Consider the following 26,447-nt stretch of genomic DNA (forward strand, 5'->3'; position numbering starts at 1 on the left):
TAAAAAACAAAAAAACAAAGTCAACAAATTAGAAAAGTCCAAAGCCGAAGGAACTTTTCTCCGTCTCAAAAACGTTTGTTTCTTTATTATAATATTAAAGGCTGGCCTTTCATTTTTAGAAAGTCCAGCAGCTCAGCTCTATCGCTGGATAGGAATCAAGCCGTACGCACAAAATAACAGACAAGGGCCCCTGGGACAGTTGTCCCCACTCCGCATACCGCCAGCCCCGATCCCTCCTGGTGCCTGTGAAAGCAGACTGACCAAGGAACTTCGCAGATGCGTGACTGCGCAGGAACAGGGAAACCAGCACCCACGGCTGCTCCGGCACCCTGATAACAAACCATGCGGGACAAATCCAAGCAGAAGCGCCTCGAAGGCAATGTGCCCACAAGCCACGCAGTCGGGAAAGCACTCGTGTAGGAAAGACCCTCATGATCCACTGGCAAGAAAAGCGTTACTATATCCTTGTGCGGCACCTTCTTATAGCAGAGCAAACGGAATCTGCAGCGGCATCTCCCAACTCCCTCTACCCCCCCAGTCACCCCACACAAGGAGCTGCTGGCGGGGGGGGACCTGGAGAACAAAGCTGTCATGTTGGGGAGGGGACTGTTTGTGAACCTGCAGGCCATCCCACAGCGGAGCGTCTGCTCTGGGATCACACTAGTGTGCGAAGGACATCATGGCAGAGTAATAATGCTGTTCATGGAGGCAGCACTGGGCTGGGAGAGACCAGTGAGGGAAGTAGCAGGTCCCCTGGGATTCCAGGGTAATTTAATCAGCGGCGCTTTAGCACGGCTGAAAGCAAGGGCAGGGAAATAATAAAGTCAGCTCCAAGCTCCTGGTAGCTTCTCTGTTCCACCTAAGGGGGAAATGTGACCTGAGGGTAGGGCCTCCACCTACGCCCCGCTGACATCTGCAGCCAGGTAAACCATGTCATGGGGCCCACCTGTGCGTGGCAGGATGTTTAGCAGCGTCCTGGCCTCCACCCACGAGAGGCACCATCCTCCCCCAGTTGTGACAAAAATGTCTCCAGACCTTGCCAAAGGTCCTTTTGGGGACAGAAGTGCCCCCGCCATTGCTGTCCTAGGTCAACTGGAAAAGTTAGCCCTCACTTAAAAATGCTAAGAAAAAGAAAGAAAAGTTGGGGCACCTGGGTGGCTCAGTTACGCATCTGACTTCGGCTCAGGTCACTATCTAGCGGTTTGTGAGTTCGAGCCCCACATCAAGCTCTGTGCTGACAGCTTCAAGCCTGGAGCCTGCTTCAGAGCCTGTGTCTCCCTCTCTCACTGCCCCTCTCCCATTCACACTCTGTCTCTTTCTCAAAAATAAACATTAAAAACAAATTTTTTAAATGCTAAGGAAGAAAAGTTGGCCAAGGTCAGGGACAGTTCACTACATTTGAAGAATGGCCAATTAGTACATGGAAGAGTTAATGTCAGTAGCAATTAAATAAATACAAATTAGAACACTGACATCCATCAGCAGAGTTAAATGATAACGTGAGGGTCTCAGGGGCATGGCAAAAAAAAAAAAAAAAAAGACACTCCCACAATTTTTAGGTCACAGTAAAAACTGGTGAAAATAGTTATCAGATGAATATACAAACACGCATTTAAAAGTGCTATTATCTGGGGCGCCTGGGTGGCGCAGTCGGTTAAGCGTCCGACTTCAGCCAGGTCACGATCTCACGGTCCGTGAGTTCGAGCCCCGCGTCAGGCTCTGGGCTGATGGCTCGGAGCCTGGAGCCTGTTTCCGATTCTGTGTCTCCCTCTCTCTCTGTCCCTCCCCCGTTCATGCTCTGTCTCTCTCTGTCCCAAAAATAAATAAACGTTGAAAAAAAAATAAAAGTGCTATTATCAATGCATTGTTTGTAGCAGCCAAAAAACAAATGTTAATAAGCTAAGTGTCCTCAGCAGGGGGTTAATAACATTATTGTAATCCACAAAATTGACACCATGTGGTCATTACAATTATTACAGGCCTATATGTTCACATAGGAGGATGTCCATTACAGGACTGTCTTCAAGAGGAAAACGGGCGCCTGTTTCTGCCTGAAAAGTCATGGGAGAAGAGAAAAAGACTGGGGCTGATCTCTGGGTCATGGGATTTTCGGTGACTATTAATTTCATCTTTACATATTTCTGAGTTATCTGAAGTTCTTCATCGTGAGCATGAGTTCCTTTAAAACTAGTAATAAAGATAATGCCGGGAATTCTGTGATCGCCACCCTTCCACCTGAGGGGCCCACGGCCCCCCGCGTTGTAACCACCTGACACTGTCCCCCTGCTGGGCTGCAGACGGCGGACTTTGTGCTGAGCACTAGGCTTCACTCGCGCGGATACCTCACACGGGTGACCCCACTTTCTAGGTGAAGGGCCTGGGACTCGGGAGAGGAGACCACCCAGAGCCCCCGGTCAGCAAGCAGTCACTAACCACGAGACTGAGTTCTCTCCCGCCCACGAGGGAGCCGCCAGCACCACAATAAGCAACATCTCGGCACGTGTACAATTTATCTGCAAATCCCAACGCCAGGAAAAGCCTCGCTGGGGATCCTGCAGGTGGCACTGCCCAAGCCCACGGTTCTCTGCAGCCACACCAACTGAGGCACTTCCCGGAGGCCTGCAGTCCGCCTTCAGGAGCATATGGACAGCTGACGTCCAGGCTCTAAAACCCTAACCCCCGCTTTCCAAGAGGTGTCGAGCTCCCGCCGCGATGCGATGCCAGCCCCACGTTGCCAGGTCCAGGGCTGCCCTGAGGCCCCGGCCTGGTGGAGGCAGCTCACCCCTCCTTCGTACCTGCCTGCCTCGGCACCTGACACACTCTGCTGTTTGTTTCCCTGTTGGGACAGATCTTTGCGCTCCAGCAACAAGCAACGCAATTAAGATTCAGAACTGGGGGAAATGCTCTAAATTGTCCTCTTACCTTTTGCCCCAAACACTCATCATTCAGAAACTTTTTTTAAATTTTTGAATTTTTTTTAATGTTTATTTATTTTTGAGAGAGAGGGGGAGAGAGAGAGGGGGGGGGGGGGGGGGGAGGGGCAGAGAGACGGAGACAGAATCCGAAGCGAGCTCCAGGCTCTGAGCTGTCAGCACGGAGCCCAATGCGGGGCTCAAACCCACAAGCAGTGAGATCATAACTTGAGCCGAAGTCGGATGCTCAACCGACTGAGCCACCCAGGCACCCCGTAACTTTTTTTTTTTAACTAAAGGTATTTTTGTCCCTTCTTTCAGGTTTCCCTAAAATCCCAGCATGTGTCATGTGCTTTGCTAAACTCTGGCCATGCAGAACTAAGGTGAGGTCCCTGATTCTAGAAACCCTCAGTCAAGGAAAAACAAACCACAGCGTACAGAGCAGGGAGAGGTTCTGGGCTGGAAGGCTGGGGAGGCGGAACAATGTCCCAAGTCCTTCAACGACTTCATTATGTAGTCTGCAGTGTTGTGAGTTTCCAAACCAGTGAACTTAAGTTAAACAAACAAACAAACAAAACATATTCCAGGGCCAAATGAAAATGACCTTCAAATTACTGACCCAATTTGGCTACTGAGGCCCCCTCTCCTCTCTTTTGACCTGGACAACGGAAATCTACACTCTCAAGGGGGGGGACCGGTGGGGGGGATGATCATGGCAGAGCTGGCGGTGGAGCTGGCGAGAGGCGATAGCGGACCTGAAGCCAGAGATGAAGTTCTTGTTCTCGTTCTGTGGTCAAATCTCAGTAGGGACTCTGGGAAGTCGCTTCGCTTCTTTTTCCTCATCTGTGGGGTGGGCATACACGCGAGCTTAACTCTCTCACACAGCTGTAGGTACTGTTTGTGAAAGCACTGAAAACACAGAACGCGCTCCTCGGTATTTCAAGTACGAAGTAAAGAGGTGTGGGTTGGTCCTCGATACGCGCTGTTTGCACATTCAGTCTATGTTACCCTGCTCAGAAGTTCAAATAAGCTCCAAGGAGAGACTGACACCAGTGACAACCACATAAGACAGACTCCCACACCAGACTGAGTCACCAAAAAGAATGAGATGGTAAAACACCCAGACATGCACCTTTCTCTCACAGACGAAGTTTGATTTAGCACCGTGAATACACACAGAATCCAGAAAGTCCAATGCAAATTAAATAGATTTTCTGGGGAAAAAAACATTAAAAACCAATTGCCAGACAGTTCACCCCCTGAGAAAGCTTATTTAGGGGGACAAACCACTTTGGGAAGATAAATATAAGATGTAATAGGAAGTTAAGGGAAATTTTAACTGCTACATACTGCAGAAACACACTGGAAGGCAAACACAGTCCAAAGAAAAAGCCGTGCTTGGAAAAAAAAAAAAAAAAAAATATATATATATATATACATATACCTATGTGTATATATATATATATGCACATATACCTATGTACATATATATACGTATATCTCAAAAGTGGATTGTAGAACTAATGCCCTGCTCCAAGGTCAACAACTTGAACAACCAAAAAATGAAAAATACCTTGCCCAAGTGAGGGTCTCCAGGAAAGATCTGTGCGTTAATGTCTCCTGAGAGCAAAGAGCCATACTATTTGAGGGGCAGGATGTCTTTGAGGACCAAAGATCTGAGACCTTGAGCTTGAGAGAATCAGTGTCACATGAGAAATCCTGGGGGGTGCCTCGAGCATGTGGACGCACAGCCGCATGTCCAGCATTCACGGACTCGTCCCACTGAGGGCAGGAGTAAGTCTCTTACAGAACCTTGACAGAAACCCGGGCTTTCTTCTTCCTGGCAAATCAGAAGGAAAGTGAAGGTCTGAACCCGTTATGTGTCCCGAAGCTGACAGCAATGAGGATGACTCTCACAGCCAGTTGCTAGATGTGTCTCCACGTAGCAATCACCTTGACACCGGGCTTCCACAACAGGAGAGGAGAGGAGGCCGCGGTGACGTTCCTGAGGCTCCCAGCGTGCCACGGCTGAGCGGAGTACAATCATTTCAACGGCGGCATGGGAAACGAGAACAAAATCCTCCAGAACAACAAGCCCGAACTTCTGGTCGTAACAGTGCTCACAGAGAGGTAAGCAAGCATATTCAAATACCACTACGAGAAAACCTGAGGGCACCCGGTGCCCCCTGCTAGGAACACGGTACGGAGCGGGAATGGAATAGTATCTTTTGAGCTATCGGCAATTTTACACGTCAGGATACGGTGTTCAGAGCCCACACCCGAAGATGCTGTGAAAACAAAACCAAAAATAACTACCTTGAGAGATCACTCGCTTTCAGAGGGGCGAAACACTTCATCTGGGTGAAGGGATGACTTAGCTCATGAAACTCAAGAACACAAGAAAACGACGACAACAACAAGAATTTCCTTGAATATATTCAACTATCAAGGCAAGGCATCCTCCCCTATCAAACATCATCACTTTCCCACTACTCCAAAGAAATGCAATAAATAACTTTACAGTGAAGGGTTCCATGAGTCTCCCATGGTAGAAGTGTCCCCGAGTGCCCACGCCTCCACGAGCTCGCCCGTAGTCTGTTCCTGAACGTGACTTGCTGGCGTTTCCAAGCTGCTTTACAGAACAGTGTCACGGGTTAAAGCCCAGTGGAGAGTGAGGCCAAAAGTACAACACAAGAAGTGGTCAAAGCCAAGGTCAAAGCACGAAGACCCTCTTCTTCCAAGCGGACTAGAGATCACTGGAGCGTGGCTTCGGGCCACAAGTTCTTCGGCGGTGCCTGGTCGCCCACGGGTCGTCTTCTGTGCCCGTCACGCAGGGAAGAGCTCAGGAGGGCTCTCTCCGTAGCAATACTTGGCTATGGGGTCCCTATAGGTGTTCTCGTGTTGCACGCTCTGTTGGCAAAAGGGAAGATAAGAGCGCCATGAGAGAGAGCAGAGTTTCACATTTCTCCCTCGCGGAACAGTGGAGATCAGAGCAGGACTGCGGGCAGTCACCCCCTGCAGGAGCCTGGACGAGGCCATCTCCAAATGCCACCAAAAGGCTCCAAGGCACTTGTCTGAAACAAAGGTGGAAGCTCAACACAGAATGCCAACGAAGAGCATGAAAATGGGCAGAACATCACTATGTGACTGTTTCTTTTTACGTCAACAGTGAGGGGTTTTTTTTTGCTGTTTTGGTTTTTTTCTTTTTAAACAGCCTAGCTATGACCTGGGCAATTCGAGACAATCATTTTTTTTGCAAATGATTTTAAGTTAGATTAAGATCCAGTGGGTGCTTTGCTCCTGACTTCTGTGCTCCAAAGAAATGCAGTTCCTGGTCCTGAGCCCTGCAGAGACGAAGGAGATACCACTTCACGTGGCTCTCATGAAGGTTTATGTACCTCGAGGTCTGGCACATGAGCCCAGCCCCACAATACCACATAAGCCTCATCTGGCTAAGCAAACGGAGAGTGTGACTTAACAGACCATCATCCCCGATGGCTAATTTTCCAGCAGTTTGTTTTCATACAAGCAACTTGAGTTGTTGGCTAGTCTGGAGTTCACTAATTAGCCCAAAACCAATGTTTAGCAGCTAAATTGTAAGTATTAATCCAATTTATAGACATGCAGCAAATCTCCTTTTTGGGATACTGCAATCAACCGGGAACCAGGATCCCTCTCTTTGCAATAAAAAGATAGTTAGAAAAGTTAGCATCTTCCCTTAAGACTGGAAATAGCGTCTGGGTTTTATCGGTTAAGGAAAGAAAATATTCCGCCTTTTCTACCACTTCTCAGAATGAGAGAGAATCTGAATCAAAATGAGTCATGTGTTCAGCCTTCCTCCACATTTCCTTCAAAGCCCATTCAAGTGGAAAGCTCTTCCAGCAAAACAAGACCATCAGGAATTTCTTCATGTTTTCCAATGCTCATTATAATCCCTGAAATATTTACCCAGTGATTCTGAGTGCTCTGAGAGCAGACCAGAGACGGACAAACTGGCATAAAATCAAGAGGTGGTCTACAGAAATCTGCCAAGGGTACGAGAGTCGCAGAGAATGACAAGTCTATCTCAGACGAAGCCAGCAGTCTTGGAGACACCAAGGACACAAACCAGAAGAAGCGTGCTTGCACAATACACGCCTGCTGATCTTACGACCCGAGCCCCGACAACACCCGACCACACAAGCTGACAGCCAAGGCTGCAGAGCGATGCGAAGGCACAGACGTGCAGACACTTGCCGCGGCAGGTGCAGCGCCGAGTGCCCGAAGAGCAAAGCATTTACTGACAGCATGCTACTGAGTACCGAGAGCTCGACAACCCGCAGACTGATTCGTGTATTTTTAAATGCCCACCTGCCCTGCCCCCTCAAATCCTAAAATAAACCACAACTCTGTCCCAGAACAAATTACTACTTCCTCTGAACAAGTGGTTGCTGGAAAGCCTTAGTCACATTTCAGTCAAAGACGCGGGGAGAGAACTGCTCTCAGGAACCGGACTGCGAGGACTCCACCCAGACTTAAAAATAATTTTAAGCTCCCACTTGAAGGGCAGACATGCCAATCAGATAGGGGAGATGCAAGCTGATTAGACCTTGATTTAATATAAATATTTTACTTCCCTAATGTGTGCAACCTCCTGTTGACATTCTAAATACTATCACTGCACCAAACAAAGCTCGACGCTGCTTCGCTTAAATCTCTTCTCCATTATTACTCTGCCAAGAGGCCTCCACTGCGTATTCTCGAGTTTTCTTCTAAACCCTGACTCCCACTCGCCCATCCCCCAGCTAGAGGCATCACAGCTTCTGACCTGGGATGAGGTTCTGCACTTGGCCAAACACAATTCAAAGTGATCTTCGACGGCCATGAAGAGGTTCTGGAATGCCACAGCTGCCCGGTTGAGGAAGCGCTCCAGGAGAAGTTGCTATGGAAACAAAAGTTAGTACCTGTAATAAATTCAGACTCAGCAGCACAAGGTAACCTTGGATATTTCTCCTGAACTAAGAGACTGCTGATATGGAAGGGGGGTGGGGAGGGAGACAGCAAGCTCAAACGCACACGAGCCCTATACCCTATGCGTCAGGTATCTGATGAGCAATACATCAGTCCATCCTGCAAAACTAACTGGGAACCTCCTTTCACTGTCAACCTTTCTTCACAGCAGCAATTTCTGACATCTCAAAGTTCCCTCCTCGGCGTTTTTTTGTTTAATGTTTATTTATTTTGAGAGCGAGCCCACAAGGGCGGGGCAGAGAGAGAGAGAGAGAGAGAGAGAGAGAGAGAGAGAAAGAGAGAGACATCCCAAGCGGGCTCCGCACTGTCAGCACGGAGCCCAATGCGGGGCTCCATCCCACAAACCGTGAGACGACGACTTGAGCTGAAATCAAGAGTCGGATGCTTAACCGACTGAGATCCCCAGGTGCCCTCTCAGTTCTACCTTCAGAACAGCTGCACGTGGAGACGTCAGTGCTCGTCATGAAGTCCCATCCTAAACAGAGAGAGGAGGGGACGTGGAGGGGAGCGGCTCCGCGTACCTTGCTGGGCTGCAGGCAGCAGGACACGCAGTACTCGTAAGCGCTGCAGCAGCCGTTGGGCAGGCAGCCGTCACAGCGGTACTGCTTCGTGCCGGGGACGTTGACGTTACAGCAGCCGTTCACCAGCAAATCCTTCCTTTCACAAATGTATCCTGGAAGTCAGAGACTCACCTGAGTACAAAGCCGGCAGTTCTCGCACCTCGCTACCGGGGTGACCACAATGAGGGTACTGCGCGCAGAGAACGCGGAGACAGAACGTGGAGTCTGGAGCGTCCCAGGCACCAAAGGGCCAGGAGTCAGACACAAGGGGACCAGAGCTTTCTACGTGCGGCGTTTACAGGCAGCATGGACTCCCACGTTGTAAGCAGGCTATACATTCTAACCCACCTAAAGCGACCTTTCGGTCTGCTGTCATGTGTTTGATTTAATCACCACGTCAAGTCACACCTAACCAACGTAAGCTACTCTTTCACCTGTGATCGAAGAAAAATGGCATTGTTTTTAGAAAAGGAAAAAAAAAGACAGAAAATAGAAAAAAACCAAGGCATTCATTCCTGAAAGTCGGAGCCGTCTGGATTAAAAAACCAACCAACCAACCCTCCCCCTTTACAAATATATTTTAAATGCCTGGCATTTATTTACTCAGTAGTTTGGAAGATTTTTTTTTAAAACGTAGTCCTACCTAATCTTCATAAATTGATTCAGGCTGTTTGTAAGTATATAGGCCGGGGACTCAACTAGCCCTCAGCGTTAGGGAATACAAGTTCTCTACCACCCAAGGGAGAAAAATCCTAATTCCCTCCACTCCTCATAAATCCCATCATCTGTACACACTCCCTCCACCCCAATCAAACCCATCCTCAACTTGAAGGAAAGAATCTCCTTACAAAAACCAATTTATTGTTCAGAGCTGCTAAACAGACATTTCTCTACAACCTTCTGGGAGCGGGACAGAAAAATGTAAGAAAAGTGCACGAGGGACACCACATGGCCCTTGGGAAACTCCCAGGTGTGTGCAACCAGCCCCCAGGTCTCCACCCGGGCCCACAGGTGCCCACAGGTGCCCAAGGTGTGGAGCAGCTGTCGCTAGCGTCATTCCTTTCCAAATGCCCCAGCTTCTTAATCCTCAGACAATGAGACTCGGTGAAGCACAAGGTCGTTTTCTGAAACTACTCTGGAAAACACAGCCTGTGCAGGAGCAGGAGGCACCAGTAAAATAACAATGGAAGAGACTCAGAGGACCCGCACCTAACACCTGGAAAACTGGAGCCTGGAAAGAACCAGACCCCAGTTCCCTGAGAACTAGGAACTTTGTGTTGCTGTTTCTAACTATGCCATTCTGTCTTCCATGTTGAAAGAAGCCTTGAACGCCATAGTAAATGTTTCTGGGATTCCCAACTATTCTTACTCATTTTCCCCACTGGGATTATAAACAAACAAACAAACAAAAGTCAAACAGGCCAGCGTGTTTCTCAAAATTCTGCCCCAAATAACTACCCTCCAACCTTATTACCTCTGTGTCAGGAAGACGTAAAATATAATGTAACCTAAACTCCACTTGTGAAAACTATCTTTCTGCCCTTTTCTCTCTCCCGTATTGTGTCAGCACCACTGCGTGCCTTTTGCGCCCCAGTGCCAGCTGCACCTAGTTAGCCTTGAAACCACAAGTCCTCCTGACTGCTGGTAAAATAAAGCTAATCGAGATTTCTCCTTTTGCATCGTAAATCTATTCATGCAAATGTTGTTTCCAACAAAGAGTCCAGTAAGATCACAACCTCAGAGTGTGTTGCTATTGACTGAGAAATTAACTCCTAACCCTGGAAAAGCTTGCCATTCTAATTGGTTGTCTTATTTAATAACTGTTACCCTGGAAATATTTGCGGTGGCACCTGCTTGCTGAAAGACATAAATTCCTCCAAGTTTTCTTTGTACTGTTTATTGCTTCTCACAGTCATAAAGGTACAATAAAAACTATGGCTCCTGGATTTTTATTGATTGATTCTTGGAACTTTTTACTTTAAGAAATCTGAGAGTCTCTGTCTCCCATGAATTAATCAGAGGGAAATTATTCGTTTGTTAGCTACAACAAAAAACGGCTGTCACTCACAACCTAATGTTAACTAGGAGACCCAGGGGGTTAAGACTTCATGTTTTCTCACTGGGTGTCATACGAACAAAACAGTCTCCAAGCAAAAAAGGACTGGACTCTAAGTTCAGTCCTGGCCTGGGGTCTGCCCACTGACTGGCTCTATCACCTTACGGAAGTAAATTGCCTTTGCCAAATTTTAAGAAACAAAACAGAACACAAAAAGAAGCTATCTGCGGTATTATTTGCCTTCTCAATGTGATCTTAGAGGTGGAGGCTGACATTGGCAATCACTGCTGGAGCATGAGTGCATTTTTGTGCAAAACTGTCCAGCTCTCCCACCGTAGGTGGGTGGTTTGCCTCTGATCCCTTCCTTCAATTCCAAATAACCTCATCTGGTCTGATACCTTTGAGATCTTTTCGTCAAGGTTTTATTTATTTATTTTCTATTTTGCTGGGAACGCAAACTTTTTTGAAGAAACAATAAATGCACGGCCATTGTCATGTTAAAGACTGAGCATCTGCATTTTGGTCGGTCAGTGTGTACAGAGGAGTTTTCTAATTCAAGGTTGCCTGGGTCAATTTCAGTACTGCCAGAGTCACAACCCACTTGTGCTCAGGTTCTCTGAAATAAGAGCACAAGTTACTCTTGCAAACAAACCAACCGCATAATTTCCAAAGCACCAACTGAAAAGAGAAAAAAAGAAATCTGTAGAACTAGCAGGGAACTCTGAAAAACTGTTTGTGGATAGTTGACATTAAGGAAAAGTGTTACTTTTTTGATGTAATCATGGTATCCTGATCATGGTTTACAAGAGTCCTTGTCCTTGTCGGCAAGTTCCTTAGCCCCTTGGTGCCTGTGTCTTCACCTATTAAGTAATAAGAACAATGCCCACACCTCACAGGACTGCTGCAAAAATCAGATGAGATATTGAAAGAGAGGTTTTAGCCCAGTGCCCGGCATGCAGTTAAGAGCTCACTTAATGCAGGTTGTACATTCATGAGAGACCCTCTTTGGGAAGACCGGGCCAGCCTTTGTGTAGTGAGCCCCCGAGCAGTGGTCTAATCCAACTACTTCAACGGCACAGGAATCGCCTTTCTTATAGACTAAAAGGAGGCAAGAAAACTGTGGGAGAAAACCCCCAGGCAGACAGGCAGCCATTTTCACTGTAAGAGTAACACATTTGGAATATGTTTATAATTCACGTGAGATCACCCAGTTAGTCAATGAGCACATTTCCGAAGTGCCAGAACCATGGGGATAGTATGTAGGTCACCAAGGAGGAATGCTGGTTACCCTGTAGAGTTCACCATTCAGAGAAGAGAACACTGGCAAGATCTGAATATCCTGGGGCCAGGACAAGACCGGCAGGAAGCAGCCTAGGGACTGGTGCAGGGTCCAATGCTTCAGAGACAGAATTACCAGGACCAAACTTCTCTGACAGTGAGGGGGATTATGAATGATGAGTAAGGTATGAGACACAGAGGTGTGAGAAATGCTGGAAACGAGCAGGAAGGGACAAGGCTCTGTATAAAACCCAAGCGATGGACTCCCACTGGAATCCATCGCTGGCTGCAGAGAGGATGGGAGCCAGCCCTACCTAGCTCGTCCGTGATGAGGTGCTTCCCTTGAATGGAGTTCCGGCACTGGTTGCCAGGCCGACTGCTGTTGCCCAGGTGAAACTGCACTTTCCACGGAATGGGCTGGTCGTGGTCTTGAACCTGGAGGAGATTCCGATCTCTCACTGCCCTCTCCTCCTACAGAGACGACAAACAGAAAGGTTAAAGTACCGTTTCTTGCATTTGTGCCAATTTTTCATACAAACTACAATAACAAGACAGAAACAATATAAAAAAGCTTGCCCAACAGGAACCGTCACCCCCACCCCCATTGGAGCAAAGTCTGAGCCAAAGTCAAAATATAAAAAGCAAAATAAACCTGTAGGAAAAGTAGTAAAATAAGGCTATGCTTCAAAACTGGCATAATTACATTAACGGCCCCTGGATTACATGCACATTGTAAACATGTATGAAAGTGTTAATTCCATGCAAAACTTTGGGAGGGAAAAAGTCTTAAACCTTAAATGATTTGCCATCGATAAAATAATTTATTTTTATATCAAAACAAACACATTGTGGAATAAAAGGTAAAATGTGAATACACTTTTAAAAATTTTTTTTAACGTTTATTTATTTTTGAGACAGAAAGAGACAGAGCATGAACGGGGGAGGAGCAGAGAGAGAGGGAGACACAGAATCGGAAGCAGGCTCCAGGCTCTGGGCCATCAGCCCAGACCCCGACGCGTGGCTCGAACTCACGGACTGTGAGATCGTGACCTGAGCTGAAGTCGGACGCTCAACCGACTGAGCCACCCAGGCGCCCCGTGAATACACTTTTAAAATAGAAGAGGAGACTTCACAAAATTTTGCAATGGTCATTTCAGACAATACCTGGACTCATCTGGAGCACAAGGTCACTTCCATTACGAGTACTTCAGTGGTAAACTCAGGGGATACTGAATTGGGAGGTTGGTTTTAGGGGCAAGAAGAAGCATGTCAACTCGCAAATTTCTCCTATGAAAAAACAGTGAGTATGCAACCCTTACAACATACCTTTCTTTACATAAGACATCCTTGCCGGCCAGCCCTTTACCTACATGTGCAAAGGGACTTGCTGCTCTACAGGCAAGCCCCTGCACCTTCTCTCCTAGCCTCCAAGCTGCAGCCGAGCTTTCAAAACTGCTTTTCCTATACTATTACAGAAACTAAGGGGAAGGCACCTGAGTACCAGAAGACAAGCCAAGCATGAGATAGCCATCTTCTGAATCCTTTAACCTGCTGTTGGAAAACAAAACAATTATATAAGACTCTCTCCCAAAGGCTTTTTATATACTTTAAACATTCTACCTTTTTAATAGAATTCTGTGGCTTTTACCATTAATGATCTATCACGTGTCACCAGCGAAAGGGACTAACCTTGAAAGTTTGATGGCAAATGATATATACTTTAAAACAATGGAACAGATCTTTATAGTTACTGAGATTTCTTTAGGAAAGCAATCTGGAAAAAAGCTATTAATATTTAAAACAAACACATCCACAGGGGCACCTTGGTGGCTCAGTCGATTAAGTGTCTAACTTCAGCTCAGATCATGGTCTCACAGCTTGTGAGTTCCAGCCCCACGTTGGGCTCTATGCTGACAGCTCAGAGCCTAGAGCCTGGAGCCTGCTTCGGAGTCTGTGTCTCCCTCTCTCTCTGCCCCTCCACAACTTGTGCATGTGCTCTTTCTCAAAAATAAACATTAAAAAAAATTTTTAAAAAGGGGCGCCTGGGTGGCTCAGTCAGTTAAGCGTCTGACTTCGGCTCAGGTCATCATCTCACAGCTTATGGGTTCGAGCCCCACGTTGGGCTGTATGCTGACAGCTCAGAGCCTGGAGCCTGTTTCAGAATCTGTCTCTCTCTCTCTCTCTCTCTCTCTCTGCCCCTCCCCTGCTCACACTCTCTCTCTCTCTAAAAATAAATAAACATTAAAAAATTTTTTTAATTAAAAAAAATAATACACATACACATACACTCCTTTGGCACAGCAAGCACATTTTTAAAAAAATTTTTTTTTTAACGTTTATTTATTTTTGAGACAGAGAGACAGAGCATGAACGGGGGAGGGTCAGAGAGAGAGAGGGAGACACAGAATCCGAAACAGGCTCCAGGCTCTGAGCTGTCAGCACAGAGCCTGACGCGGGGCTCGAACTCACAGACCGTGAGATCATGACCTGAGCTGAAGTCGGACACTTAACTGACTGGGCCACCCAGGCGCCCCATAAACACATTTTTGAGCTTATCCTATAGAAAGTACCACTGTGTAAGGATGCACCAGGATGTTTACTACAGCACTGTTTACATGGTAGGAAAAACCTAGAAACCCAACGGAGAAATGACTGAAAAACACTGGCATAGCTTTGGCCACTACAAACAACTCAGATGTGAATGATACATACTTATTTAGAGTAAGTTCTTAAATCTGAACTTGCACATTAAATTATACAGGGTCTTTAAAACAGATTCTGATTCCTGAGCCCAACTTCAGACTGAGTAAAAATCTCTGTGAATGGGACCTAGGAATCAGTATTGTTAAACCACCCAGCTGATTTTAATACAGAGACCACTGTGTGTAGACCACTGCATGCCCACAATATATTAAGTGATACCAGCAAGTTACAAAAGAACATACATATTATCACACACTATAACAATTATAATAACATACACATACAAGTTTGTAAGAGCTGAGATAAAAGTATGGAAAGATATGCTACAGACGTGGAAGGGACAGAGGTGATTGTTAACACCTTTTGTCATCTTTGGGATATCTTCACTTTAAAATAAAATGATAGAAGCATAATTATCATTAATATGAGAAGACACTGAGGGATCTACACAAACTCTGTATTATCCTTGAAACTTTTCTTTATATCTGTAATTGCCCCAAAATAAAAATTTTACTTTAAAAAAGCATGATTACCAACATTAAAGACAAAAACTGCCCACAATCCCACTGCTTAAACAAAGCTGTATCAATATTTATACATTGACTTCTAGCCTGTGACCCTGGCGTTTACAGTACAAAGTAGGAGGCTTTGCATTCAACTCTTCCTGATACTAACTGGATGGTAAGCCATCCAAGTACCTACATTATCTTGACAAGAACATCTTCAAGGCTATATAATAACCTATCACGTTCCCATGCCATAATTTAGTAAACACATCTTCTACAGAATAACACCTTTGTTATCAGAGGTAGCATTGCAATAAAGTTTGTTTATTCTCTTCAATAACTTGTAGTAATAATTATCAAAACCAGTTAATGCTATATGCGCCAAATAACTTCCCCAAAGTTATAAACACCATTTGTAACATCACCAGCATTTTGCAATTTTACCACCACTGCACCAGTACTGGATTTTGTTCTTTAATTTACTAACTGCACAACAGTCACACTTAGTGGCTTTAATTTCTATTCTGCCTCTCCCTTTTGTTTCATTTATAGGCAAAAACTGGCACTGGCAGGAACAGGATGGGTTATATATAAACAACATCTATACTCCTTGGTTGGTGCAAGAAGAGGGGCTAAGTGCAGAAGCCTTGGGAATATGGGGCAAATTACTTAGCTACATACAGTTTAACTACCTGGACATTTATATTCCTCTGCTCTGCTGGGACCCTATCAGTTAGCTGCATAGTCAAGCTATGTCCAATCAAAACTGAGCTTCGAATGCTGCCCTAGATAAATTAATAGCCATTTAGACTAGTAAGCAGCTGGTCAAAGTACACTGGATCTCACAACAAGATTAAAAGCACTCCTAACATTACTCTCAAACTATCCTGTTAGTCTTCCCGAAAGAAAACAAGTGTTCACAGCCAAGTGCATCCCAGAAGGACCTCTTCCACATAACTACACTCCTGGTAAACAGGAAGGCAATTCTTCCAGCACTTGAACTTGTTTTCAAACATGAATATTTAAGACCTTGCCAAAAAGACTGGGTAAGAGTTGTACAATAAAAAAAAAAAAAAAAAAAAAGCTATACAAGAGATAGTGTAACACATGGTGACTTATGTAATGAATTAACACACATTCATTTTTCTGAGGGTCCAGTCTCACCAAGCGTGGCGGGGGAGGGGCACTGAAGGGATCCCTTCCATGGTTTTAAGCCCCTACCAAACTGATCTACCCTACTAGGTTGTCTCAATTCTAGGCCTGTATGTATACACACGTGCATGCACCTGTGTGTGTGTTTCCTCCGCAAAGGTAACAAGTCCTTACAATGCATTGAGGATATACAGACAAAGGCAGTCAGGCTCTCTATTCTCAAGGAGTCCCCAGAGCAGTCGATAAAGAAGCATGCACAGAAATCAGTGCAATTAACCACAATGGATGTCCACACAGGGTACGCTAGGGTACAAAGAAAAGAGCAGGAACAAAAAGGAGCAAAACAAAATAACATCTGAACTTTCTTCATAAATTATAAGGAGTTACTGTAATGCTTTTATTACTAACATATGTTACTTAGCCTGACTTAAAAAGGAGTACTTCAATAACTGTCCTATTTTACAGAGGTTATCATAATGGTCAAATGAGATAAACGTCCCACGGTTGATGAAATTACAGGTCACTGTCTTCCTCCTCTACCCTGGGCAGTACTTGACAAACCTTCTGAAAAATATTTATATCTTGATAATCAGTGAACAACAAAACAAAAACATTAGCAGCTCTTAGGATGTATGACACTTCAGAAATATCGAACTTACTCTCTTAGTCTACCGCAACTTACGTACTTAATTACGTTAAAGCTAAAGATGTTAACATATTTTCAAAGAGTTATGCACACAGCCCGGAAACTTACAGGAACTGCTCTACTGGAACATCAGGAGGACATTTATTTACATAAGAGGACCTCTAAGGACCCTTCCACCTGAGCTCAAATGCCCCACAAGGTCAGGCCCACCTTCTACCACAACATCTTGTTGTTTTTCTCTTCGTATCATAAGCCTGCAACATTTCTGGTCATTTGCCATTTCTGCTCCCTTATTCCCTGGTAGAATACAGGCTCTCGGAGAATAAGACCTTGTCTGCTTTGGGCCTTACCACCCCGCCCTCCATCTTCATCACCTAGCAGACAGCACCTAGTGCACAGCTGGGGTTCACTGAACATTTGTTAAACACACCCAAGTCACTCGGCACCCAATCCTCTCCCCCAGTGGCATTCCCACCACTGTCACTAATTTCTCCTGAGCTCCCATCTCTATCGCTACAATTTAAACTATCCCCCAAAGCATTAATTAACGTGAAAACCAAAGAAAAGAGGAATTCAAAGCAAGAGAGGATAATCAGCTATTCTCTAGGCAAAACAGCACCTGCATTTGCTCCACGAGTTCAGGATCTCACTTGAGGCAGAGCTTGGGACCATACTGAGCTTTACAATTTTTCGTGGCCTCTTCTCAATTCAGTCCCAACACACACGCCCCCGCCCCATATATTCTATACCACATCTCCGTTCCACAAGTGACGAACCTGAGGCCAGGCAAAACGAAGCACACTCGCCTCGTGTCGCACAGGAGCGCCAGCGACCAGAACTGCAGGGAGCAGAGAGCAAGAGAAGCAAACGCAAGTGCATGTAAGACGGCATCAGCCAGAATGGGCTCCGAGGTGGGTCCCGAGAACCCTTTATATTCTTTACACGGAGAATCTCGATATGGTGGTTCATGAGGATCATGGCTATTGATATTCATCATATCGGAAATTAAAAAAAAAAATTCTTAAATTACTTTAAATAAATTATCTATTCATTTAAAAATAACAATGAACCTATTACATGTCAACAGGTGTTTTTTGTTTGTTTGTGGTCTATGAAAAAAATCTTCTTCAAAACAAGAAAGAAATTTGGTGAGAAGATGCTTTTACGTTTCTGCAAACCCTTTTAACGTCTGGCAGAATGGAAGACACCTGGGTTCTCACATCACCCTCTGCAGTCAATCTGTTGCAATATGTTGTTTGGGTTGAAGCATATGAAGAAAATCTACCTCCTGCAGATGTGTCTTTGGAAATGGGAGGGATAGTTTAATGGTGTTGTCAAATAATTACAGATGATCTTCTTTAGTACTACGTCAAAACTTGACAGGTGTAGTTTCTTTTTTTTGGGGGGGGTGGGGGGACAAGTGTGGTTTCTTAAAAGGTCATTGCAAATGATGCAGCCACTTTGGAAAACAGTCTGGCAGTTCCTCAAAAAGTTAAAGATGGAGTTACCGTGTGGCCCATCAAGTCCACTCCGAGGACCATACCTAAGAGAACTGAAAACATATTTCCAAATAAGACGGACATCTAAACTGTGAATAATGTTCTGTTGTATTTGGAACAGAATATTATTCACACATAAAAATGAAGTACTAATGTATACTACAACATGGATAAAACTTAAAGTCACTGGCTTCGAACTGAGAGAAGCCAAACATAGAAGAATACACGTTGTATGATTCCATCTACATGACACGTCCAGAACAGCAAATCTGTAGAGATAGAAAGTTGACTAGTGGTTGCCAGGAGTTGATGGGCAGGGATAGAGAGAGGCGACCGTGAAAGTGTTTCTTCGTGTTCGATAGGCTGCGGGGGGGGTTGTAGGCAAGATCGCAGAGCAGACGGCATCTGAGTCAAGACATGAAAAATGAGTTCGAGAAGGAAGGAAAAGTCATCACAATTAAAAAGACGCACGCCTCACTCGTTTGTTCAACCCATATCTGAGTGCCCGTTAAGTGCCTGGCAATATTCTCAGGGGTGAGATTCTATGAGCAACACAGACAAGGTCCCTGTTCTCAAGAAAATTACCTTCTAGAAGGAAGAGAGAGGGAAGACAGATAAGTAAATGAACAAGAAATGTCCAGTTAGTGATTCCTACTACAAAGAAAATAAAGCAAAATCTATGGGCAAGGAACCTTAATTTAAATTGTGTCACCTGGTGTGGCCTGAGACAGTAACAGTCTGGCCTGAAGTGCTGAAGTGACAAAAAAAAAAAAAAAACTCACCATGCAGTGACCCTGGTACCCAGGGGACTGCTGTGATTTTTTTTTCCCCCCCCACCCCCTAGATTATCAACCCTGTCACTGCTGGGTAGAGAAACAGACTGCCAGACAAGAAAGGAAGCAGATACCTGCTGGTGAGCTACTGCAGGAGTCCAGATAAGACACGAAGGTAGTCCCACCTAGGGTGACAGCAGTGACAATCATGAGAAAGGAACAGAATCAGGATACACTGTGGAGGTAGACGCAGTATTTTAGATGTGGGGAGCGAGGGAAAAAAGGAAGTATTTGTGGCTTGACTACCTGGTGAAGAGTAATGCCACTTATTGAGCCTGGGAAGACTGGAGAGGAAGTGTCGGTGGTGGAGGATCAAAAGTTCTGTTCTGGCCAAGGATGAGAAGCCTACGACATATTCAAGAAGATGTCAAGTAGGCAGGTGGATAAAAGAACTGAGGGTTTCTGTATAGGTCTAGGCTAAAGTTATAAATTGGGATATCAAGAGCATGCAACTGGTATTTAAGCACTGGGTCAGAGAGAAAGGCAGAGATCTGAGTCTAAGATTACTATAACACTCAGTGGTCCACCAGACAGAGAAGGAACAACATGTGACCACGAGAAAATATCTGTGAGGCTGCAGAAAACACAAGTCCCTGAAGCACTTAGTTCATGCATGTCACCAACACGTCCCAGTCAATATAAGAGGCTCACAACACTCAGCCTCTCTGTTTGCCTAAGGTAAGAGGTGGGGTACCGTTCTCTAATCTGCACTTTACTCAGCTCTCCCACCAATCCCATTTAACTAGGGTGACCACACAGTTCATTTATTTGCTATTCGTTAATATATTTTATTTACGAACTTGACCCTTGGGAGTCAAAAAAAGAGCTTTTATTAATAACTACATCAGAGCAACAGCATAAACCGGATCGTCCCTGATTACGCTGTGAGGTATGCGCACCCCTTCTAAAAACCCAAACGCTCAAAGCGGACGTCCGAACAAACTTTCAATTGCTTTGGCCGCATTTCTCACCAAAGCATCCTGCCTTTTCTCCCAGAAATTCTCACATGGGAAGAAAAACTAACGGGACGGGGAGGTAAGAAGAAAATTCCATCCAACCAAGTTATGCACAGAAGGTTACCTCGTGGGTCCTGCTGGGTCTCCCGGATGAACTGCTGAGCCCTCAGAGTAAATGCAGGCGAAGCACGCAAGCTCTGGTCTCGCAGTTCGGCTTCTTACCACCCCCGCCTCTCTGAGCCTCAGTTTCCCCCCTGCAATCTGGAGACACCCATCCCTCAGGACTGCCAGGAGAATGAAACAAGAAACGCACGCCCCCTCTAAGCCCTGGACCCCGCAGGTAGAAGGCACGCTGATGGCAGTAAGGGTAATAACCACAGCTAAGGGCCGACACACCTGGGTTCGAGTCCCACCTGTACCCCTAGCCTAGCAGCTCCTTCTCGCCCGGGCACCAACGAAATGGGCAGGTCCCTTCGTCCATCCTCAGTCCCAGCGCACCGGACTCTCGGACACACCGGCAGCGCGGCTGCAGAGGGGGTTCCCCCCAAGCCGGGGGAAACCAGGCGGCCGGGAGAGCAAAGGTGGGAGGGCGGCGGGCAGCCACTGACCTGCTTGAAGGTGCTTCTGAGGAAGTAGACGAGCGAGAGCCCGAAGACCAGGGCGAGCACCCACCTCTTCCGGAGGAGCCGGCGCCACACCATAGCCGCCAGGTTCACCATGCCGGCGCGGACGCGGGGCGCGGCGGCCGGGGCGCACAGCGGGGAAGGCCCGGGGCCCGGGCGGCATGGCCCCTATACGGCCGGCGGACACATTAACCGCAGCGGACGCCGGCCCCTCGGCGTTCGGTGCAGCCAGCTCCCGGCAGCCACCCCGCGTCGCCCCACGTGACCCCTCCCCACGCCCCGCCTCCGCTCCGCTCGGAGGGGCCAGGCGTCCTCGCTCGGCTCCTCGCTATTGGTCCCTGAGGAGCGACGGGCTCCTATTGGCTGAATCCCGAAAAGGGGGCGGGCAACCGCGTGCGCACAGCAAGAGTAGCCGCGCCGCGCCGCGGTCTTAGCGCCTGGCCAAGGCTACCTGACAGAGAACCCAACAAGGGGCCGGAAGCACTCGGAAGTCACGTGCTACCCGGGCCGCGCGCGTGATTGGCTTGGGAGGACGTGAATGATGCCGCTGTGATTGCCGAATTGTCTGGGCAGGTAAAAAGAACGCGGTTTTTTTCTCCGGGGATGGTTCGTATAGCCTCCTGCCCTTGCAGTCCTAGGGCGTTTTATGCTGAACGTTGGTTGCAGAAATGAGAGACGCTAGCGGCTTTTTTCCCAAAGTGCACCTGCCTCTTTCCAGTGCATGTAACGCAGGAGATGCTCTCGCGTGCATTTCGGTGCATGTAACGGCCCCGGGGGCGCAACTGAAAACGAAGCATATACTGAAAAATCTCAGGGTAATTCTTCATGGGGATGTAGAACAATGAATGGAACAGAAGGTTAAGAGACGTTTCATTCAGTCATTCAGATGCATCCCACATGCAGAATTTTGTTCTGGAATTCAGTATAGGAATAATTACGTGTGGCCTGCTTCCAACAGAGAACCTGAAGCCCCTCAAAATTGAGCGAGCATCTCAAAGTAGACTCTTGCACATGTGATTTTGGAAGCTGTGTCAAATTCGTGAGTGGAAACTTTGGGAGCTGTATTTTTCCCCCAAGGATTTGCAAGTGATGGTGGGGGGGGGGCGTCTTTGGGAGGGGGCGTTAAGGTGACATTGCAAGTTCTTGAAAAATATTTACATAATGAACATTCCTTCATATGTGCAGATGGTGATACTGACCCACTTCTTAGCTGAGTTTTCAAAAGAGAAGAGAGGCTTAGCCACTGAATTGTCTCCCTAATCAGCTGACCTAGTAACGCCAATGCTGCCCCCTGAAGAAGGTGGTCATGATTAGGAAATGATGCAAAACCAATTATGATGTACTCAACCTAGCATCTTTGATGCTGATGAAAATAAAATATATATATATACATATATATATATTTTTTTTTTTTTCGGGGCTAAACCTATTCATGGAAAGTCTATGGCTTTTATTTCTCTAGGGAGGGAAAAGGGGGTGTACAAAAAAAGTAACTGAGACCCATAGATAAATGTTGAATAAATATTCGAATATTTGTTGAGTGCAACTCTGTGCTAGGCAGTGTTCCGGATGCTGAGGTACAGGCGTGAACCAGACATAGGGTGCCTGCTTTTGTGGAATTTACATTCTAATGGAGGACAGATGATAAATAGGCAGACATGTAAGTAAATGGTAAGTTCTATGAAGAAGATGAGACAGGGCACAAGGTGGGTCAGGAGGGTGAGAGGAGAAGGCCTCTGGGAGAAGGTGACATGTGACCTGAGGAGCCAGACAGAAGGAAAAGCATTGGAGGGAGAGAGAACAGCAAGAACAGAGGCCCTGAGGCAGGGACAAGCCAGCAAGTATGAGAAACAAAAAGGCCAGTATGGCTGGAGGAAAGCGGTTAAAGGAAGAGTGGAGGGAAATGAGATTGGAAACAGGTGAGGCTGCATCAGGCCAAACTTGTAGGCCATAAAGAGTTTGGATTTTATTTGGGTTGCAGTGTGATGCCATTGGAGGGCCTAAAACATATTTTCTGTGTTCCCCAATCAGGACTCATAGTTTGACAATAGAGCAAAATACATTGAGATAACATCCCCAGGAGTCCTAAAGAGGGATCAGTGAGAGGCTAACCAGAGATATGCTTAGAGCTACCGTGATGCCCTAAGACATTGTCAGGCTCAAGCCATCGCATGGACTGTTCCCTGAAGTGTTCTGTTCCGTTCAAGGTTTGGAACCTGATGAGCTCTGGTGACCTGTGCATCCCTCTGCAGAGAAAGAGGAGGGAGAGGCTTGCTTTCTCTGGACTCTAGCGGTCACATCCCATCAGGAGCCCTGAAGGCCCACCTCAAGCATCATCAATCAACATGGAGTTCTGAAGTCCATGTGGCTCCTCACCGTGAACCAGGTGACATGTCTCCAGGAGAATTCACATCCTTATTACCACTTTATTAAACGGGAGGACTGGAAGGAAGCTTTGGGTTTCGGCAACTCCACACCCGCTCCCCACCCCCCCACCCCCCATTCCCCATCCTCAGATGGGGAATCTGAGGCCACAGAGAGGTTGCTGATTTGCCCAAGGTCACACAGCAAATTAGGAGCAGCATCGGTCCAGAAGCCATGTCTTGTACTGCCAGTCCGCTGCTTACCTCCTGTCATCCGACACCTCTTTGCTGCACGGTCCACTGCTTCCTCTCACGTGAAGACTCCCTCCACCCCTGGGTCTCAACATCCTCATCTGCAAAATGGGGTGATAACACTTTCCTCACTGGGATCGAATGTTGAATGGAGGGTTGAATGACATAACAGATGCAAACAGGGTTTGCAGAATGTGAGAGAGGCCTGGGGATGTGAGATAGGAGTCATATTTGTTTACACCTGCCTCGGCAATCTGACGGGCAATGGGAATGTTGAGAGACGCTAGCTCATTCCATGTGTTGACTTTCAGGTCTTAAGGAAAATGCAGAGACGCCACAGCAGCAACACGGATAACGGTCCACCTGAAAGGTAGGTAGACCTCCCCCGGGTCCATTCCACCCGGAGGCTCCGGGCTCGGGTCGTCAGGGGCAACTCCAAATCTGGATTGAGTGACACCTGCTTCTGGGGTTATTTGTTAGATGAGCAAAGGAGATCTGGTGGGAGACTGCTTTGCCCAGTGATGGCATATGTTTCTCAATGCATCGCAGCTTGCTCTTGCTTTGATGGTCATTCCCTAAGCCTGTGTGACAGGTGATTCACTTGACTCACTGCATCCAAGATTGTTCCCATAGGTTTTAACTTCTAGAGGTGGAAGAAGATTTCTGTTGCTTACATTTCCTGGGAGAGAGGGACACGCCTTAGCAGGCAGGGCCACGTGGGGAAGCACCAGTCAGGAGGCAGAAAGAAGCAAAGAGTAAACAGAGGCCATAGCTTTTATTGTGCATCAGGGGGAAACGGCTTAGGATTGCGTAGCTTGAATAATGTCACCAGGCTCTGGGCTATAGCGGTGTTCTCTAATTTTCTGGTACCTGGCCCTGGGGATTTAGAGCAGGGGAAATATTGGCTGGGTGTGCCAGACGCACATAAGGAAGCGGTTGGGGATACAAACAACTTTGGCTGTTACTTTGGCCCTCTAACAGAGGCCACATAGACCAAGAAAATCTAAGAAAACACGGTTAAAACCCTCACGAGCTAGAATTACTGTCTGGTGAAATCCAAGAGAGTACACACCATGGGGACCTGTTCTTAGATTGTGATGCTCTCCCCCTGTGCTGGCACATACGTCCAAGGAGCCGGCAACTGAACTTTTCCTCCTTCGCCTCCGATTCTGGGTCCCCCACAACCCCAAGGTTGACTACAGAATCCCAAAGAGTATTAACTGGTCCCATTAAGACTGAGTTTTGCATCAAGCCTGCCTGTTCTGCCAGGAAGAGCAGTGACCTGAAGTCAGATGACCCTTAGCCAAAACCCCAGCTTAGCCATTTTGCACCTACAGTGCCTTTGGCAAGCAGCTTCACCCCCGAGCCTCGGTTTCCCCATCCATAAAGTCTGGATAATAAAACTCAGGGTTGTTTCTGAATGAGTGAACGAGCATGAAAATGCAGGAACACGGTATCCAGCGCGTAATAAGTGTGCCTCTTGGAGCTGTCCTAGCCTCTGAAGACACAATTGCCATCTGCTGTCAAGTGAACCATGAGGTCTTTGGGGGCAGAGACCACAGCAGAAAAACAACGGCCACGGTGTGTTGTGTGCCTACCCTGTGCCACCCTCACATTAGCCTGACGAGGTCAGGACTATTTTTATCACTGTTCTTACAGATAAGAAACTGAGGCTCAGAGAGGGGAAGTAAATTACCAGAAGTCACACAGCCAGGAAACAGCAGGCTGAGATTCAGGCCCTAGTCCATTGCCCGCCATAGTCTATGCTTTCAGTCACCGCATTACGACTGCCTCCTATCTGGGTGGACCTACTTCTCCTGGGCCGCCTCACATTCTGGCCCCTAAGTGGTTAAGTTGGAAGCCTCTGCCCTCCAAGGAATATGCTTTCCCATTTAGGCTGAAATCTCGGCTGGATACCAGGGAGAGGCCCAGGGAATGGAGGCCAGCTATAAAAAGCTCCTTGGTGGGTTGAGTCTTCCCTGATTGTACTGCAGGCCCCCTGAGCCCAGTGAACTCCAGGCTGGTGAGCTCACAGGGGGCCAGGAAGGCTTTCCATGGCCCGATGGGGGAGAAAGCTTGGCCCCTATGTGGGTCAGCATGGGCACCTGCCAGGACTCCTGCTTTCTGAGCTCAGTTTCTTGAAGTGCAGAAAAAGCTCACGGCCCCTTGAGGGTCATAGCCATGGTGTCTGTTGTTGTTGTTGTTATTAATATTACTTTAATGTTATCCCGAGCCCAGGTAGTAAGACCATACATCTCCTGGGTTTTGGAGCCAGCAGGGATGGGCCGTGGGGTGGGTTTATAACTTTCCCCCCAGGTCAAGTTTGTGGAGCCAGAGACGCCAACCCTGAGATTTCTCCAGGTCAGCATTTCCCCTGCTGGGTTTCACAAGTGTCCTATAAGATGTGAATAGTTTAAAGAATTCGATGGTCAAATAAGGTTGGGAAACACGAAGTTTCAACAAAATCAAAAATTTTAATGCAGTTGCAGGCCTTCTCAGAGCCTTTAGTATGTTCATTCGGTCATTACTTCAAACAGTATTTTTTGAGCGTGCTCTGTGTGCCAGGTGCATTTGTGTTGGGCAGGAGAGAGACAGTAGGAACAAACAATCATGACGTTTGACCTCTTGGAGCAGGGCCCTGTCTAAAGTGCTATTCCCAGTGCTGAGTGACCATTAGAATCACCTGGAGGGCTGTCAGGGCCCACCTCCAAAGGTTTTGATTCAGTTGGTTAACACAGGGCCTCAGGCACCTGTATTTTTCGGAAGCTCTGAGTCTGTTTCTTTATCCGTAAAAGAGGAATGACATTAGTCCCTGTCCGTAGAGGGTGTTTATCTGTGCCTGCAGGAAGTTTAGAATGGGAAGCTCTTTTAGTGGGAAATAATCATCTATGTGTTTTTTAAAAAGCATCCTGGTCTCTTGAGTGGACAGTAGATTATACAGAGTCTAGTGTGATGTGCCTGGATGATAGCTTGCACACATTGATTAGGTGCCTACTGTGTGCCCTGGGTTGTGGGGTCCAGAGAATGAATGAGACTCAGCTCTCACATTCAGGAAGGTCATGGTGTATTTTAAGTACCATAGGGGTCTGGGAGGTGCC

At 46.8% G+C, this 26,447-nt stretch overlaps 2 protein-coding genes across 8 annotated transcripts in view; one reads left to right on the forward strand and one right to left on the reverse strand.

Moving 5' to 3' along the window:
• The window catches only part of SPRING1 (SREBF pathway regulator in golgi 1), a 28,821-nt gene extending 7,841 nt beyond the window's left edge, over nt 1-20,980 (reverse strand). The window contains exons 1-5 of one of the 6 annotated variants that reach the window (XM_042910560.1): nt 20,784-20,980; nt 12,131-12,287; nt 8,444-8,595; nt 7,720-7,833; nt 3,148-3,755 (exon numbers count right to left, since the gene is read on the reverse strand). In XM_042910560.1, coding sequence (XP_042766494.1) covers nt 3,594-3,755; nt 7,720-7,833; nt 8,444-8,595; nt 12,131-12,287; nt 20,784-20,897 — 699 coding nt within the window. In that variant the 5' untranslated portion in view covers nt 20,898-20,980 and the 3' untranslated portion in view covers nt 3,148-3,593. Of the gene's footprint in view, nt 1-3,147; nt 3,756-5,330; nt 5,823-7,719; nt 7,834-8,443; nt 8,596-12,130; nt 12,288-20,719 lie in introns of those variants that run through there. The other 5 variants (XM_042910561.1, XM_042910562.1, XM_042910563.1 and 2 more) reach the window with 5 other exon arrangements.
• A 268-nt stretch (nt 20,981-21,248) lies between these two features.
• RNFT2 (ring finger protein, transmembrane 2) overlaps nt 21,249-26,447 on the forward strand; it is a 70,036-nt gene continuing 64,837 nt past the window's right edge. For both annotated transcript variants that reach the window (XM_042910834.1, XM_042910835.1), the window contains exons 1-3: nt 21,249-21,307; nt 22,942-23,120; nt 23,661-23,719. In XM_042910834.1, the coding sequence (XP_042766768.1) occupies nt 23,097-23,120; nt 23,661-23,719 (83 nt within the window). In that variant the 5' untranslated portion in view covers nt 21,249-21,307; nt 22,942-23,096. The remainder of the gene's footprint in view (nt 21,308-22,941; nt 23,121-23,660; nt 23,720-26,447) is intronic.

This window comes from Panthera leo, chromosome D3 (assembly GCF_018350215.1).
Source record: "Panthera leo isolate Ple1 chromosome D3, P.leo_Ple1_pat1.1, whole genome shotgun sequence".
Classification (NCBI taxonomy): Eukaryota; Metazoa; Chordata; class Mammalia; order Carnivora; family Felidae; genus Panthera; species Panthera leo.